The sequence below is a fragment of the Falco cherrug genome, chromosome 1 (genome assembly GCF_023634085.1).
Source record: "Falco cherrug isolate bFalChe1 chromosome 1, bFalChe1.pri, whole genome shotgun sequence".
Taxonomy (NCBI): Eukaryota; Metazoa; Chordata; class Aves; order Falconiformes; family Falconidae; genus Falco; species Falco cherrug.
The window spans coordinates 73943915-73961777 of NC_073697.1; the positions used below are offsets into that span (position 1 = coordinate 73943915).

At 41.7% G+C, this 17863-nt stretch overlaps 1 protein-coding gene across 15 annotated transcripts in view; it reads right to left on the bottom strand.

The window, feature by feature from the left end:
- LOC102054640 (melanopsin-like) overlaps positions 1-14818 on the bottom strand; it is a 49939-nt gene extending 35121 nt beyond the window's left edge. For 2 of the 15 annotated variants that reach the window (XR_003562048.2, XR_003562049.2), the window contains exons 1-2: positions 2643-3856; positions 239-337 (exon numbers count right to left, since the gene is read on the bottom strand). Coding sequence is in view for 9 of the 15 variants with exons in the window: in XM_055715906.1 (XP_055571881.1) it covers positions 239-337; positions 2643-2729 (186 nt within the window). In the remaining 6 variants the exon portion in view is untranslated. Of the gene's footprint in view, positions 1-238; positions 338-2642; positions 3859-4069; positions 5581-5633; positions 5920-6123; positions 6246-6651; positions 6760-7809; positions 7897-9524; positions 9649-11052; positions 11267-11763; positions 11830-13326 lie in introns of those variants that run through there. The other 13 variants (XM_055715942.1, XM_055715949.1, XM_055715957.1 and 10 more) reach the window with 13 other exon arrangements.
- Between the last annotated feature and the right edge of the window lie 3045 nt (positions 14819-17863).

Consider the following 17863-nt stretch of genomic DNA (forward strand, 5'->3'; position numbering starts at 1 on the left):
ACTGAAGATTACTCCTTTGCAATATCTGCTTCCATCTGTTTAATATTCCTTTATGCATGGAAGGGGGGTATGCAGAGGGCAGAGCCAGAGGGGCACAGCGAGCAGCCAAGAGGCAACAGGCACAAGTCACAAGTCACAGCAGGCAAAATTTTCAGTGAGATTGGTGAAGCACAGAAACAGGGGCCCAGAGAGGATGCACAATGTCCATCCACAGAGAATTACAAAACGTTGAAGTTACCCTTGCTTGGAGCAGCAGGTGGGACTTGATGACCATGCATCCAACCCAAAATATTCCATGACTCCAGGAACAAATCCTCCAAAATATATAGTTAAAACCCTATTGATTTAAGCCATAAGGAAAACAAAATATTATTTCAGTTACTTGAGGACAAGTATGCTGTCTCAGTAAACTGAAAATCTTCCTGCCTATCTTATTTTACTTCCACAAGGAACTGGGTCAGACAACAAAAGGCAAATGAACCTATATGCATGTTATGCACCCAGATGCTGTAGACTAACTTCAACAGATAATCTGTAGAGGGACCATATTTCTTGGATGAGAAGGCTGCAATAAGTCTTCCACTTCATTTGTAACAGTTTCTTCTACTGTGGCTCTATGTCCTACATGAAAAGGCAGATTTCCAGAGTTTTTTAGGCACATCACACCTATGATTGCACTGGTGGCAATACACCTACTGCTCTTCTGTGGTTTTGAAAATATTCCTTGTGTTTAACTGCACTGGTAGGTGCCTAAGTATGATGAAAATCTGGATTTGGAATATTTTATGATTAATTTTAGAGACATTTTAAACTGGATCACTGATACATTGTCCAGTCCAATGGCCTATGTATTTTAGTCTGACAGATTCCCACTAGATACTCTAAATACTCTGTTTAGAATAAAGCACATAGCTGCCACAGTTAACAGAGGTAATGGAGATGACTGGGAAAAGGAGGACATTATCAGATGAGATATATTCAAGATGACCCATCTCTGCAGCAAAAGGCAAATCTTTATTGCAAAACGAAAGCATTTGGCAGTAACGCAACCTCCCTTAACTCTCCAAAACAAGACCAAAACATACTCTCATACAAGAAGGAGATAATTGTTTTTCTAGCCACCTGGAGCAGGAAGCATTTATAAATTCCTTGTGGACTTAGCATTGCTAAAGGAACAAACAGACCCACATCCAATGAACAAGTGAAACTGGCAACTCCATTTACAAGTAGCAAGCTACGGCAGTACTGAAGATTTATTTCAGAGGAAGATTGAAGCAGCACTAGCAAACTAATAAGGAACTGCAACATAAACTCACAATTAGAGAGAACTTACAGCAATCAAAAGACTTACAAATTTATAAAATACTAAAACAATGGAGCATGCTTTGACACATTTGGTGGGAACAGGTGTGTATATTAAAAGCAATTTCTGCACCTCTCAGAAAATGTAATTATTTGATGGCAGTGCTCATCTTGGAGGAACTAACAACATCTCACACAAAAGCAAGTGCCTTTACTTTGGTCTGGAGAAGCATCAAGACGACTATGTGTCTTGATAGTGAAGGAGTTTCATTCTTTCCCTCTCCACTGATGTGTGTAGTACACTGAAAATAGGGACAATGTAGTTGTTTCAACACGGTCTCTTGTTTTAGTTCTGCAGACCACTTTTCAAGCCTCTATGAAAGGTTAGAATAGGTTTACCACATCTATACTAGGAAACAACATCTTCTCCAACCCTCACAATAATCTCCAGATATGGGGTACATTTGAAGCAACTCCCAGATGGTCTTTGCAACACCGATTTGAACCATGATGAGCTACCAGAAAAGAAAATCTCAGCACAGGACAGCGTCCTCTTTCGAGTTAAGGAGGAAGTGCCATTTTACAAAAAGAGAAGCCCACAATCTGGTTAGCTGAAAAAACACCCTGGTTTTACTGTGTCAAATCAGAAAGCCTCAGGGAGTCCCCACAAATTTTTTTCTACAGAGCCCTACGTCTCATCTGAGGCAAAAACTAACTCCTTCTGAACCTTTATTTTTAAAAAGCAAATAAGCAATCCAGGAAAGTAATATGCACCAGAGAATCTCACAAAACAAACAAAAGTAAGTCTAATCAAGCATGGTATGTGTCTCAAGTCACATTGATACCAAATTTAAGCTCACACTGAGCCTTTCTCAGTCCATCCAACTCCAGAAAAGCACCGCTCTAAAGAGCATTTCTCCACAGAAAAACAGGTGAAGGGACAATCTACTCACAAAAACTCTGGGGTAAGAGGGTCATTTAAGATTTCTCCACAAGTAAAGAGCCCATTGAAAGCACTGTTAATTGCAAGCTCATATTGAACTTGAACAATAGTTTATTACTGTTGGTTTTGTTGTGACCAAACAGTAAACACTGAGCTAATAACAGTGTTGAAAAGCAATTTCACAGCACTTGTACAGTCATTATGGCTGAATACAAAATAATTCTATTGCAAATGGATTACCTAAGGGTCTGGAAGCATCATCCAGGACACAATCAAACTGCTACCTCATGCACTATTGAGGAGGGACTGCAAATACTGCAGATCTTGCAGCCCTTCAGCATTTGAGACAACCTGCCTTCCCCATCAGCTACTTTAGGAGTAACTAACTGGCACTTACCTTCAGCAGCGCCACTAGAATTTTCCAAAGCACCAGCATTAATCCAGGAACTCCCTGGTTGCTCTTGCTGTCACCGCTAACCTTCATTTGCCAATGTCCATCTTCTGTGCAATGGTCTACTGCAATGCCGCGAAGGGAGGGGCCTCTTACGTCAGCGAGGGCACGGTGAGGCCAACACTGTGTGTTTCTAAACCATGATCACTCTTTTTCTATCATGGTGAAGGTTTCCTCAGCTAGGTTTTCTGAATATTGGCACAAGTTTCAGTATAGAAGTTGTAGCAAAAGATATCAGGTATATTAGAAACTATGCATATTTTTCTTTCTAAAAAAAAAAAAAGGCAAGTAATTTATTGATCACTAGAACTATTTGCAGAAAGTCCAGAGGAAGTACTTTGTGATTTTTATAATTAAAAAAACAAATACATTTCCTGCTCACTTGAGATCAAGTCCTTTTCCAGGCATTGCTGACTTAACAAGACACGAAGAAAACACGCTCCTTCCTGTTGCTCTTTTAGCTCTAGACTAGCTGTAGCTGTTTAAATCGTGTTCATCATCTAATCGGTGTGGGCTTGGTTTCACCTAGCCAGTCATTTCATTGGCAGAACAGCTATGCTGATGGCAGTCAGTAAATTTCCATAGGCATCAGGCACATATCCCCACCTGACATTCAATCTTCTGGTCTGCATCCTCCAATTAAACTCAGCAGCCTCTCACAGTGCCCTGTCCTTTTGCACGGCAAACATCAGAAAGGTCCATCTGACTATTTCTTGGGCTTTGCAAATGCTGTCACACGAAGCTGCTGACACCATTCCCTGGGTCTGCTGTCAGCAAAAGAGTTGGTGACTTCAGGCTCAGACCTTACTGCAACAACCTGCCCCAGAGGCATATCCAGCTGCACAGCAGCCCAAGTCTGCGTATTTGAACCATGCCGTGCATTCTGCATGTGTCACATCCTCTGCTGAACTACCACCATCCAGTACCAGACATTTCTGACTGGTTAGTTATGTACTTGTTAGCATGCTCCTAAATCCTGGTATCTACCAAAGCTGCACATAAAGTCTGAACAACTTCTTTTTATTTCAGTGTTTCCCAGCATGACTGTCCTCACCACAGAATTTATAAGAAGTGTCTACTGGCCATATTTGTGAATGCTTTAGCAGAGTGCAATCAGTTCATGCAAGTCAGCCTGATGGTTGCCTCTCAGCTTGCCTTGCACCAGTATACTAAAATTTCCTACTTTTCAGGGCTTAGAGAGCTTGGCTTGTATTGCAGTTGTCATGTCTTGCAATTCCATGTTTCTTGTTATGTTTGCATAATTTTGAGAAACCCTTGGGTACATTGATACCAAAGGCTGAATCATCTCATCTAGTAACATTGCTTTGTCATGCTTTGGTAGTTCAGGAATGTCATCAGCCTTGTTTAATCACCTGCAATGATAATGCAGACACATTTCTATTCTGGGCCCAGTCTTGCATGTGCAATGAATTCTGCTTCAAACTCTGCTTGGCCAAGGACTGCTGGATTAAGTGGACCATCTTCGGCAGTCACACGCTTTCGGCAGGCTGGCACCCCAGCACACTGGAAGCACACGACATCCTGGGGAGGATAATTTGCAGCCTCTGAAGGCAGTCAAATAACGGAAAGAAATTTTCAACTTTAAATCCCTTGATCAACTTACTGAGGTATATTTCCACATACACATGTTTTTGTACAGTTAAGTTTATGGCAAGAGAAAGTAATACAGAATGTGAACTAGTTCAAAATTTGGTGAATATATAATGACACTGAAAGAAAACTTGGGACTTCCTAGGAAATTTTAGAGAAAGTTTAACAGCAAACATAGCCCACACAGCTACCATGATAAATATATGATTAAAAAGACAAAATCAATTAAAAATTAAGACCTCTAGCAGTGCCAGAATGCACCCAGTGCATTTAAATAATTTGGAGTTATAAATTACATGCTCAAACACCTGTTCACTTGCCACTTATTTATTACTGAAGAGGACTCTATAAAATGCTTGTCCAACTTTTTTCTTTCTGATTTATTCCAGGGTAACAACCTGTTGCAATGAAATGACACCCACAGCTTCCCTCCCAAGCTGGACTTTCTTCCATACTGTTCCCCCATAACCCTTTCTCTTCCACTCTCTTAAGACTAGAAAAAGAAACAAATATATTAGTATTCTCTGAATGCCTGGGTTGGGCTGGATAATGAAATGAAGTCCAAGCAAGTTATCAAAGATTTAGGAGGAAATCTTCTATCCTAAAATTTATAAGGTATTGTAATGGTATAAGGTTGGGATATACAGTGACAGGGGGGTATGAGGACAGGGATACACAAATTCTTTGTATTTGGTTTGCTGACCTACCTCAGACTTCTGCCCCCAATCATCATAACTAATTTGCAATGCACAAGAAAATCCTCTTTTCTTTATGAATGTTTTCAAATAATCCTAGATAAACGTATGAACAATTGACAAACCTTCCTACAGCACTTCATTTAGGTCACTTTACATTACATTAATCGGCTCCACCAAAGGATAACAACTCTGAAATCTGCTTTAGGACTTCATATATATTTCCTTTTTCATTGACATTTTCCTGCTATTAATAACCAAATCACAATAAGGTTTAATCAACTAGATCTTGATGATGCAACAAGTACCATCATAAGCAATCACCTGCTACGTCCTCCCCTGCATAGCCAGTTTTCCCACTAGCCAAAACTCCAAGTCCATCCTAAAAATCTAAACAAAACAGCACAAAGAAAATACATTTCCCTTTGGTGACAGCTGGGTCAGCTGCACAAAAGAATAAATCAAAATTCATTACATCAAAACAACTTCAATGAGATGGTTGGTTTTTTCCCTTTTAAAGGAGAAGCTATTAATTTAAACCATTCCTTAGAAAATGAAGCAGAAGAGAAATGCTCCCTTCCCTTCTCCCTGCCCAGCTCCCACTTTCTGAAGCCTTCCTTTTGTCACGTACTTTTTGGGTTCAGCCGAAAGCATCTCCCTTCCCTCTGCACATCCACTCTGTGCGGGACTGCCGAGCTGCGACTCATCCCGAGAAGCATTTGAAATCCCAAGGTTTAAAAAGCAACTCGCAAGCAAGCCCTCCTCCGCTCGCAGCCTGACAGCTCTGGAAGCATATTGAACTGCAGCATTATCCCCAGCAAACCACCGATCCCGTTATTCAGCCTGACTGGCCCCACCATGACTGTTTCAAGCACAAGAAAATTACTTAAAAACAAAACAAAACAAAACAACAAACCCAAATACCCCACAGTTTTACATTTTTTTTCCTTTTTTTTTTTTTTTTTTAAAGGATAGACACCCAGAGGAGCTCATTTCCAGGGCATCCCAGCTGGCTAGCTCTGCCCAGCCCAGCCTGTGAGCATCTGCAGCCCCCAAGAGTACCACCCCCGAGGCGAGGCATCCTTGGGCAGTCAGCGCCTGGGGTTCTGCCTGCTCCATACCTCCTCCCTGCAGTCCCGTGCAGGCAGTGTGGGTAGCCAGGGACGGAGAGCAGCGTCTGGGATTTCCCTTGCAGTGACTCACACCCATGGCCTCTTATGCTTTTGCTGCAAGAAGCCTGGCTCTGCCTTCCCTGTCACCCCCCTTTAGGTGGCTGAAAACAGCAGCCGGCCCCCACCGCCCACCCCCAGCCTCTCTTGGCTGGTCAAACCCAGCTCTGGCTTTCTCTTTGCACACTCTGTGCTCCATCTCCATGGCCCGTGAACCCCCATGGCTAGGTTAGAGTGGCCCTGCCTGCTGCACACGTCAGCAGCCACGTGCCGAAACCCACAGCTGGGTTTCTTAGAGGACTGTCAAGAAACAGGGGCTGGGTATAAAACGTAGCCGTTTCCCAGCAACTCACCCTGGAGTTATCAAAATTTCACCTGCAGCATATGCCTGGAGATTCAAGCATCATCTGTCCCACAGATGCTTGAATAACCACAGAAAATAAAGTGAGTGGCATTGAATGGGGCACAGGAATTTCTTACCTCACAGGCTCCTCTTGGCGTCATGTTTGTAAAGCTGAGCTCTTCAGAGATGCTGTAACACGATAAGAAGAGCAGGCCTGCTCTTCAAGAGCCTCTTTCTCCTACAGTCTGGCCAGAAAAACATCACAAAAACAGTTACATTTCTATCCCTGGGTTTTTTTTCAGTGTATTCACAATATTTTCAACATAATTGGTTTCAGTGCTCCCCTTTTCAAGGGCATGAATGGAGAGGATTTGTGAGATTGAGCTTTGTCTAGAGAAAAAAGGCTCGAAGTAGCAGAGAGAGGAGCCAGAAACAGCAATCTAAACATGCTGTTGCAGGGACTTACATGCCTTCACCATCTGGGGCATGACAGAGGTCACAGCTTTGCAGGAGAACCTTAAACCTATTTCTGCCAACATATTATCTCTGATAATTTTAAAGATTATAGAAATTCAACTACAGACACAAAACTTACAAATATGGCAAACCTATACCACAGAGATAATTTGTAAATGCTGGAGAATGCAATAGAACTTCCTGAATTGGAGGCCTAGATTTCAAAACAAAGTTTGCTTTGGCATTTAATATCCTAAAGACATGATGGATATGTTACAATAAAATGAATAATCTGCCAGAACAGGGGGGGGGAAAAAAAGTGCTTCAGTGAAAATACAATATGCTGTTATGCATTATATTATAAAAGACAAAATGATGGTATCGTTGTCATACATAAAGGTTTAGACATTGGTATTGTATGTTCATCATTATTACTTCATCCTTGGTTTTCAGTCTTTGTTGAACTACCTTGTTTCTGGCGAATTATTTGACTTGAGAGGTTCTACTTTCCTTCTCTGAAGATGCCCAGTAAAACAAAAGATCAGTATTAGCTGCTGTCTCTTACAGATCCACCTATTGACTTGATCTCTTATGATGTGCTGGTTGCAGATATGTCTGGAAGCAAACTACGGTTCTCTCCATTCCTTTATACTCTCCAACCTCAGATCCACCAAATGACACATACTTTAGACATCATAACAGTTACATAGTTATTTTTTCTTTGTTCATTGCATCTCTGTGTTATCTAAATGAAGTGATCCATTAGATTACCTTTGCTGCCCTTGAAAATAGTTTGTTAATGTTCTAGATGTATTGTGAGGGGTAAAGTTTTTGCTTACCTTACAACTTTTTCCATAAACATTAGCTTCCAGAGGAAAAATTATACACAATTCCAGTAGTGTACACCGTCTTTGCAGTCTCAGAACCTGTGGATTCATAATTGGTTGGCTGACAGCATATTTTATCACTGAGGAGTTTTAAATATTTTTAAGGCAACTGAGGCCACATGAGAAGTCATCAGCCCTCTAACACCTGCAGGTGGGTTCCCTCTTTTCTTTACTTACAGAAATGTGGAAGTGCTGCTTTCTGAAAAAATGAGAGACCTGACAAACCGTTCAGATGTCCTTTATGAGGAACTGCTTGCTTTGCTTATGTTGTTGTTCACTGCTACATCTGCAAGCTGGAGCTGAAACTTCTCTGAGATCAGGCCACTACACACAACGCCTCACAGAGTTGGACTCAAAATGAACCCTATTTTGCGTGAGCTATTCTAATTAAAGACAAGAATTGGATGCCAAGGGAAAGTTAAATGCCAACTAAAGCAAACTCTTTCAAACTTCAGACTTGTTTAGACTGACAGGATTTTTGATTGACAGTTTGAGTTGGCTCCATGAATGACAGCATTTAAGTGCAACTAAGCCTCCAGCTAGAGGCTTACTGGAGCTTTGTCTCACACATCTCTTTCCTCTTTCTCACACCAAGATTAGTTCTTTGTCAGGCCTTTCTATTTCAGCTGTTTGTAATTAATCCTGGGACATGGGAAAATACAGTAAATCAATCAAGTGAGTATAACCAGACAGTATTCGGACTCGCTGAGCATTATGAACTGCATTTGCATGCTTAAACTCACGACCTGTTTAGGTAAAAACCACTGCAAATCAGTGCCTTACAATTAGTCACTGAGAATAGATTGTTCAAGTAACTAAAGTAGTAGGTAATGTCAACAACTGCCTAACAAAGGTCAGAAAAATGACCTCTCTGAGAGTAGTTGAGATCCTAGGCTAAGGGACTAACAGTAGTAGTTCCATGTGGAGACTTAAAGAAACCAGTCTAACGCTGAACAAAATGCAGGAAAGAAGTATACATAATTTTTTTGTTTGGTTGCTTGGTTGTTTTTGGTTTTTTTTAGAAAATGGAGCAGAGTCATTTAGGATGAATAATAGCACTTTACATTTCTATGACACCTTCCATCCCACAAGCTCCCAAAGCAGCTGGCAAATTTAACAGATTGAAGGACATCATCTACCGTACACCGAAATCATTTTATGCCACTAAAGGCATTCCCACTGAAGCAAGAAGCAGTGTCTAACAGGTTTGATCTGTTGTGACAAACACCATTATCTAAGGAAAACCACAGGGAGAGCATAATTGCCAACAGCTGGAACTCTTGTGCTGAATCCTAGATTGAACAGTTGTTGGGAAAGATTCTGCTAGTATTTCTCCAGTTACCACTGGTGATGAAGACATGATCACAGATCTTTCAGACCTGCCATGCTCAGGGTAGGCATTCTTATGAGCCAGCTCCTTGGGGCTCTCGCCTCAGCACGAGGTGCCTTCACAACCCATAACCCCACTCCTTGCAGTGCCTGAGTGCTATATCCACCAGACAGGGAGAGAGCAGAGCTTGACCGTAAACATCCAGGCACAAAGACAGATCCAGCGGTCAATCAAGAGAGGCTGCACACTTCAACAGTCCACTTTGAGCTGAGCCTTCACCAAAGTCATCTTTCTTTCATTGCAGCCTGAACATGGACATTCCAGAAAAAAACATTACCTCTGACGACACAGTGAGGTTCAAAGGTGTTTCACATCCAACAGACTATTCACACATGCTGCTTCCTAGAGCACATGGGTCTGACAACAGACTGCCTGACCAGGTCCTTGGAAATCTCTGCACACTAGCAAAACAGGGTAGAAAGGCAGGCTAAATTTGGTGTATGTTAAAGGACTATTATCTAGAATGGCAAAGGAGACAGAGTTGCACCAAAAAGCTCCACCAGGCTACAGATTCAGTGGGATGGGGGTGAGTTTCACACTCCCCTTCTCTCACAGTCATGTCAGGGATCTCAGTCTTTTTAAGGAATTATAGTCATACTTGTGGCCACTGATGCTATGATCACTGAAGAGTGCAAAATAAGGTGAGCACATCATTATTGTTAAAAAAAAAAAAAAATACCCAAAACTGGCAGAAAGAAGAGAGTGCAATGAAAGAGAAATATATGGCCACTGAACTGGTATATTCTAGCTTTAAAAGGAAAAGAATAGCATCCAAAGCCCTTTCCAGATTTGCTGTCAGACCAAAGGAAAGGCTAGGCTGTCAAAGATTGATGGATAATCTACAGTCACATGTTCATTTTGGAATGGCACAGAGGCACGTTTGGAAATGTGTTTTGAGCTGCAGAATAAGGAAGAGTGAAATAAAAAGTGGAATGGAATCCTATGCCAATGAGCAAAATGGATTAATTCAGCAGTCCATGTCTTCCAGTGGTTTAAAATCAACCAGCTACAAGGTTGATCCGGGAATTAATCTCAGGATTGTTATAAAATGCAGTGCAAACACTCAATGACATCCTACTGAGCTTCTGACAACTCTGAAAAGTCTCACATATTCGACGTGAAATATTTTAATTACAAAGTGAAATGAAATTCAATTACAAGGTGAAACATTTTAATTACAAAGGAAAATGAAGAGTTAGTATGGGCCAGGCTAGCTTGCCTTGTGCATTGCCTGGTCAAGTGTTTCTCAGGTAGGGTTACTCATCATGGAAAACCAATGATTTTTCAATTGCTGAACATGTAAAGTATAGACTAAGCTTTAGGATATCAATGAAGTCAGTTAACAGCAAGGGATGGGTTAGATTCAATCACAGGATTAGAATGCCTGTCTCATCATCAAAGTTTGCTCACAAGGGACAAAGACGACATGGCACTGCTTATCTAGGGTACATCTTAGGTAAAGGTCATCTCACTAGCAAAACTGTAAAGCTGTACAAGCTTGACTCTTCTCTTCTCCTCCCCCACTAACAGAGGGCATATGTTAATGCCAACAATGTAATTTCATTATGCATTTGGTTTTTTCTTTCTGCTTTGCCTATGCCAAACCTACAGAAACCCTTGCATGTTGTCACTCTGAGAGGAAGAAGCTAGAGATACCTAAGGTGGTGGCCCCTGCTCAAACAGGGGCTTTATCATAATTCCTACCCTCTTCCCCCAGCCTCTTTCCACTTTCCCCATAGGGGCTGATATCCCTCCTATCCCCATATCCCACCAGCAGGAATGAGTTACCAGGACTCAGCCATTACTTTTCATCCGAGGTTCACCCTTTCCTGGAGTCCTTTCTGTGGAAAGAACAACCCAGTCCAAATTCACTCCCAGTCTCACTCTTCAGGGGAGGACATTCATTTTCTCAGGTACAGCAGAAGATTTTTAGCCATGTCTTAGAGTCTTCATGGCCTTTGAAACTCGTGCCTCCCAGGAGAGGGGCTTCAGCACCATGCCACAGCCAAGCAGTGTTACCTGTGTTGGAGGCAGACAGCAGCAGAGGAAGAAATGCAAGTGTCAAAGGGCCAGAGGGCAAGGGGGGAGGAATTCAACTTCATAGTCCCCTGGGGAGACACTCCCAGCTCTTAGCTGCTGCTTCTGGCACTGTTACGTACCCTCTAGAAAGGCTGTTTGAACTGGAATGGCAATGGAAATGGACATGTCCTGGAACATGGTCCTCAGATCAACATCTTTGCTGCCACCAGTCATATAAACCAACTCCAGATTATGGTGGTTCGACAAAATTTCAGTAAACAAAATACTGTATTTTTACTTTTAACATTCATTTTGGTTGAAAGCCACATTTTGTGATACCAGAATTTTCCACAGGAAAGACATTCTGATTTTTTTACTAACTCACAAGTTTTCCTCTGGCCCCATTCAATCACAAAGTTTTCTCCAACAACTTATGGAAAAACCCTAAAAGTCACAACTTTTGCTGTCAAAGTCATGGCAGTGACAGCCACACAGACCTTTTTTTGTTGTACTGTCATCTTCTATACTGAAGTTTTCCATTTCTGGTCAAAGGTGACTTATTTCTATAAAGGGAAACATTTTCGCACTTTAAATGATTGAAACAAAATCCTTTTGTGTAAAAAGCTGGCCTGGAGAATTCCATCCTGGAAGCTGAATGCCTCAGAGTCCTACCGACACTTACAAGGGCTCTTGGTAATAAGGTCAAAAAAAAGAAATCCAAACTTTGTATTGGCTCCCTAATTCAAACACTGTTTTAAAAAGAGATATACTGAAACAAGGAAGCCCTTATAGGTCTTCAGTTTCTATATGCTAATGAGGGAAGAATATCCTTGGATGTAAAGTAACTGTGACTGGCACGTCCTTGAAGAGCCAGAGGGACAACTGTTGAAATCCAGAAGGAATACATGTTAGGAAACAGCCATATTACTGCCCCGATGTCCCAGCCCCGACCACTTAGCAGAAAATGCTCTGCCCTGTTAAGTGTCTGCTCCAAGGGACCCACCATGGCAGCTGACACAGCTCTGACAGTCCCCAGCGGTATGGTGACGTCAGCTCTGCAGGCGCTGGGGAGCTCGCAGGTAATGGTCTGCCATGTTCTAACTATGGCACTCTGCAGAGTGCAGAGATGGGAGCACGTGTGACGTGACCTTCTTGAGCTGTGCCCCAACAGATAGCACCTCAGCGATCAGACACCAGCTCTGGCTCGGCAAGTCCCTTCATTGTGATCTATTCCCACCAGCCAACTCTCAAACCAGGGAAACTAAAAAATCCAGTTCTCATTAAAAGTATAAGATCGTAATAAATTTCAGAAGCTCTCAAGATGTACTGTGAAGCAAAGACCAACACATAGCAATTTCTTCAGCCATTTTAGGCCCAATAGTCCTGTGTTTTGAATTGTTCTTCACATAAAGTTTTCTTAAAACAAGGCTGACCCAGGCCTTTGGGTCCTGGGTTGTTACGGAATGGAATTTAAACTACAAACTCCTCTAAATTGTTTAGAGTCTTGTCTTAAATATCATCAAGACTTAATGGCGAATACAAAAGCCACTGTTGATTCTTACCTCAGAAAACAGAAGCAATAGTGTACAGTAACTGAATTAGATGCATAATAATACATTTATCCTGAAGCGAGGAGAAACTTGACTTTCATTTCTGCTCTGAAAACAACCCATCAGTTATACCCTCTGGATGACAATTTGACATGTGAATCTGAGACTGGTTTTCAAATGCTGGTGCTAAAATGAAAGAAAAACAAACTCCATTTATCTAATCTTTCTTTCAGGCAGGATCTTCTGTGATTTTTATCTCCACAAATTTCAGTTCTGCTCCAGAAAAAGAGAAACACCTTAGAAAGAGATTTGATACTTAAATTCACATTTTGTCCAGAAGAAACAACAGAAAAAAAGAACGCTGTTCTTCCCTTTACCATATAATCTCCACTCTATAATCTCTTCTTTGTCATGGACTGAGCCCATTTCTGGACTTTTCTTGGTCTAATGTCATATGAGTTTCTGTATTCCCTATCCCATCTGGTACAGAAGTCATCAAGGTGCACTTACCTTCTTCAGAAAACCAGATATTACTGAAAATCCAGCACATCACTAAAATCAAACATTTAAGATAAAACCCTATTCCTAAGAGCAGGGCATACAAATCAAGAGACTTGATGAATACCATGAAGGAAGCTGGTACGGGACTCTGGTGTCTGGGCTTCTGTGACCAGGCTGGTGTCCTTCCCTTTGCAACAGGCATAAGCAGGAACAGCTAGTTCTAGAGCTGCTTTCTTGCATTTCTCACAGAAACCAAAACACCAAAGGCATGTGTTCCCTGAGAAGGCGATGAAGCTTTGCTTCCTCTAGAAATAATTCATGAGGAAAGCTTTGAAATGACTTAAACTTTTTTTCCCCCAAACACACAGTGAATAAGGGATAGCCAGAATGTAAAAGCAGCTATCAGCTCTAGGCGGCTTTAGGGACAGACTTCACCAGAGCTCAAAACTGCAGAGCAGAGAGAGAAGCAGATTGGAATAAGATATTAAAAAAGGCTAAAAGGAGATATTTGTCAGGAGATGGAGGGAATATGCTACTTTGAGAACCATTTCAGGTATATCTGAAACAGGGTTCATATTTCTTGTAAACATTTTAAATAGAGTGGCTTTTTTTTAAACCACAATTTTATGCGTAAATGTTACAGAAAATTTTGGATTAGAGCTATAAACAGGTCGTATTCTATGCCCTAAGCTGCTGGGAGTGCCTGCATCTGTGTGCATTTGTATGAACACTTTGATAAAAAGTCATTTCAATTAAAAAAACACTTCCTAATATAGTGAAAAAATTCTCCTTGCTGAAGTTAAGTGGGCCTTTACCAATTATTTCTTTTGGCAACTGCAGTTTTGAACTCTCCACCTGACTGTTCTGCTCAGGAAAAGGCTGGCCTACAGAAAACAACATTTTTTGCCATTTCAGAAAAATAATGGGATGCTAGATTGTAAAGTAAGCTTTCCTACAGCTAAATTCAAGAAATATAGCTGCATAGGATAACAGCAAAACAATATTAAATAAATACTCCAGTTCTCTTACTCTTTCCCAATGCTTTCAAATATTCTCCCCACCTTTTTCCCAAATGATACAAAGAACAGGAATTAAATGTTTCTCTGTCAGAGGTACACTCTGGCAGCATGGCGTGTGTCTTTGAGGTTTACACACTTCAGCAACAGCTATACTTCAAACTAATTTCCAGATGAAAAGAAAAGAGTAGAACAGTGAGAAACCAAAAAATACAGAGATGGAAAAGGTCCAGCTATATCATCTAAATATCTCTTACCCACTTCATCAGTCAAAACTGTGTAGTGCCATCATTCAAGCAATGATTGGAAGCATTCATTTTTATACATGGAATACAAGAAGAATTTACCAAATTTGCTTCAGAGGAATGAAAACAGCTAGTGCCTAATGCAGATTCTGTCAGGCAGGCAGCATAGGTTTGTGAGCTCTCAGGTATGTTTAATGTTGTAGGATTTGTCCAGCTATACCGTTAAGTTCAGTGTGGCAGCTCTGTCAGAAACCAACAGCTAATGCCGAGGAAAGAGATGAAGACACCTCATGCAGCATCACAGCAACCATGTCGCTTCATAAGCCAAGGAGGGGGAAAAAGTCCTGTGCTCATCCGGCAAGATTTGCCATGGGTTTTTTGTTATTAATAAAATAAAAATGAAATTAAACTGTCACTCCACCCACCTCAATCTAGTAAAGACAAATAATGGCAAATTTGGATTTGGTACGATACACAGAATAAATGCTAAGATGTCTTTCAGCAAAACCTGTTCATACAAATTCGGTTTTGTTACTCCTCCTGTCCATTTCTCCTTTAGCCATTGGGACCTGAGTAACAAATCACTTAAATCACACTACCAAATTCTACTGTTACATCACAAGCTTCATTTGGGCTCATATGTTTGTATTAGGGTAGTGAAAACAGAAGCTGGTCTACAGCATTGATCACACGCAACACAGCCTTATTCTATTTTCATGTTGCTAATGAGAGCTATTTCTCGGCACAAATTGCTGACTGTTAGACTTTACTACTTTTTCTAACTTCTGCACTCTGCTCACTTTTATCCCTTGCCTAATTTCTGAATTTAAAAGCCTGCCCAACACAGAGCTGTTCTCATCAAGAGCCTAGCTGGGGGTTTTGGGTGATACAGTAGCTAACAGTCCTGAAAGAAAATGAGAATCTGCCAACAGCTTTGGAGGAAACAAATTTTCCAGGATGTGATAGACCCTGAGTAGGTATTGAGATGCTTGCAAAACTGACGATTTAGGCTAATACAGTCAACTACCAAAAGCAATTAAAAGTTATTGCAGAGCAATGTGCTGTACTAGGAACCCAAAACACGATTATTTGCTCAGAGCTTCTGAATTTCAGCATGAAGGTAGGTAAACCTAAGCCTCTGCTGCTTGCCCAAAGAGCCCAGGATCCCTCGGGACATCTAGTATGCTGCCCTAAATCTATATTCAGTGACTGGCAAAAAGTACTTCATTCCATCACCAGTGAGATCTGCTCAGGTCAGGTTTTGTATGGAGGGTGCACAGTAAACAACCAACATCCTGAGAGAGAAGGGCTTTGGCAACCTGGCAGTGGAAAAAAAAAAAATAATTTAGAAATTGCTACAGTTCATGTTTCATGGCACTGCCTTGCCGATTTTAGAAGCAAGACAAACACCTACAAGTGTCATGTAGCCCTTCCCTCTCCAGGCTTTTTCACAGAAGCTCAGCGAGCAGCCCATACACAACTTCAAAATACAAAATGGTTATGTACTGGCTAATACATTCAGTAGCTAGCTAGGACTGAAGAGCTGCTAGAGCAAGGATTAAAATGCTTTCCTCTCTCCACTAGATGTCCGCTGAGCCTTTGCTGCCAGATCTGCCAGGCAGGTGGGGAAGAGCCAGCCATCACACCTTGGCCAAGCTGGTCCTTGATAGTGCTGACCTACCAGCTTCCAGCTCCCCATCATCAGCTTCAGTTTTATACTTCTTCATATCACCGTGGGGTTTTTTTTAATCCCTCAGCTTCTGATATTGCCTGTCTGCAGTTTTACCTTTCTTATCTTGCATAGCTCTCACCTCTGTACTTCCTCACAGTTAAGCAATTTTCAAAGAAGTCCAAGACAAGGTTTTGCACCTGTGCTGTATCACAGCAAGGTCTTGGACCACAGACAGCTGAATCCTTCAGAAGGGGGTCATGGCTTTAGGATCAGGGCTACAAAAGGCAACTGGAAGGAACCGAAGCATCAGCTGAAATGGCCAGCAGATGATTAAGCCTTTGAAAAGCTAGCCAGAAAAAGGCTACCAAGTAGGTAAAAGGGAGAGGAAGAAGTGAAAAAAGGAGATATATTACCAGTTAGCTGGGCTGGCAGGCTGGAGACAGAAATTAAAGTCATTACACAGAAGAATCGTAAAGAAAAAAACAGCAGAGCAGAAGGCAATCTCTGCCTGACTACAACAACGAAATAGAGATGAGCAGCAGATTGGAGAAGAAACTAAGGGGTCAGGGAGAATATGGTCAAACACAGAAACAGGCAAAGACTATTCAAATATGGGGCTGCTCTTCAGAAAACAGCCATCTCAGACATGAATATGCCAAAAGGGTCTTATTTAAATAGGGCTTATAATGGAATGAGAGAAAACCCCTCTGCTTTCTGTCTCCTTTATAGCTGTGAATAACTACATAGAGATTTGAAATACTCCCATATATGCTTGTAAGATGGGCAAGGGAAAACCTGGAAATACCACATAACGATAACAGAGATGATAGCTGAGGATGTAGCTTGGTAGGACCAAACTGCGTCCAAAATGATTTGAGAGATTTAACAGCAACAAGAGTTGATAAACGGAGATTTGACCAGAATATTCCAGGCTCTCTAGATCCCAGTGTCATCAAATGGTGAAGAAATGTGTTCTTGTGCAGGCAGCTGAATGTCTATGACCTGCTGATCCTGAAGGACCATCTGGCCAGGGGAATGCCTCTCAGGACACAGGGAAACAATAACACCTGACAGTGTTACCACAGCCTCATGAGTCCCTGGCTCGGCTGAGCAACATAAGCTGCTTACACCTTTGTTCCTGGTCCATTGCATATCCATATCTCCTTTTCAGTGGATATTCACACATGGTAATTTGCAGCCAAAATAGGCTAGAAGCAAAGGTGCAACTGCTCAGTTAATTATAACGTAGTAGACTCCAATAACCAGGTCAGCTGCCTTCATCCCTGTCTGGGCAGGGACATAATACAGCCCCTTAAGAGTCTGTTCCCACCATCTGCTGTTGGGTGCATCTTGTGGTTCCTCCCCTCTGCCTGGGGAGTATGAGCATGGCCGAAAGGGTTGCTCGAGTGACTAATGTTGGAGCTCCCAATGGTCCTTGCCCAGGCAGGCTTCAGCCTCCCAATAACTGGAAAACTTCTCCCAGCGGCTGACTGCCAGGTCTCCTGTTGGGAGATGTTTCACATTGTGTGTAGATAATACTGATGAGCCCCAAAGCAGCTTTCCTACCAGTAAGTGGTATGAGAAACACATGTCCTGGGGCTTGGGAAAGCCTA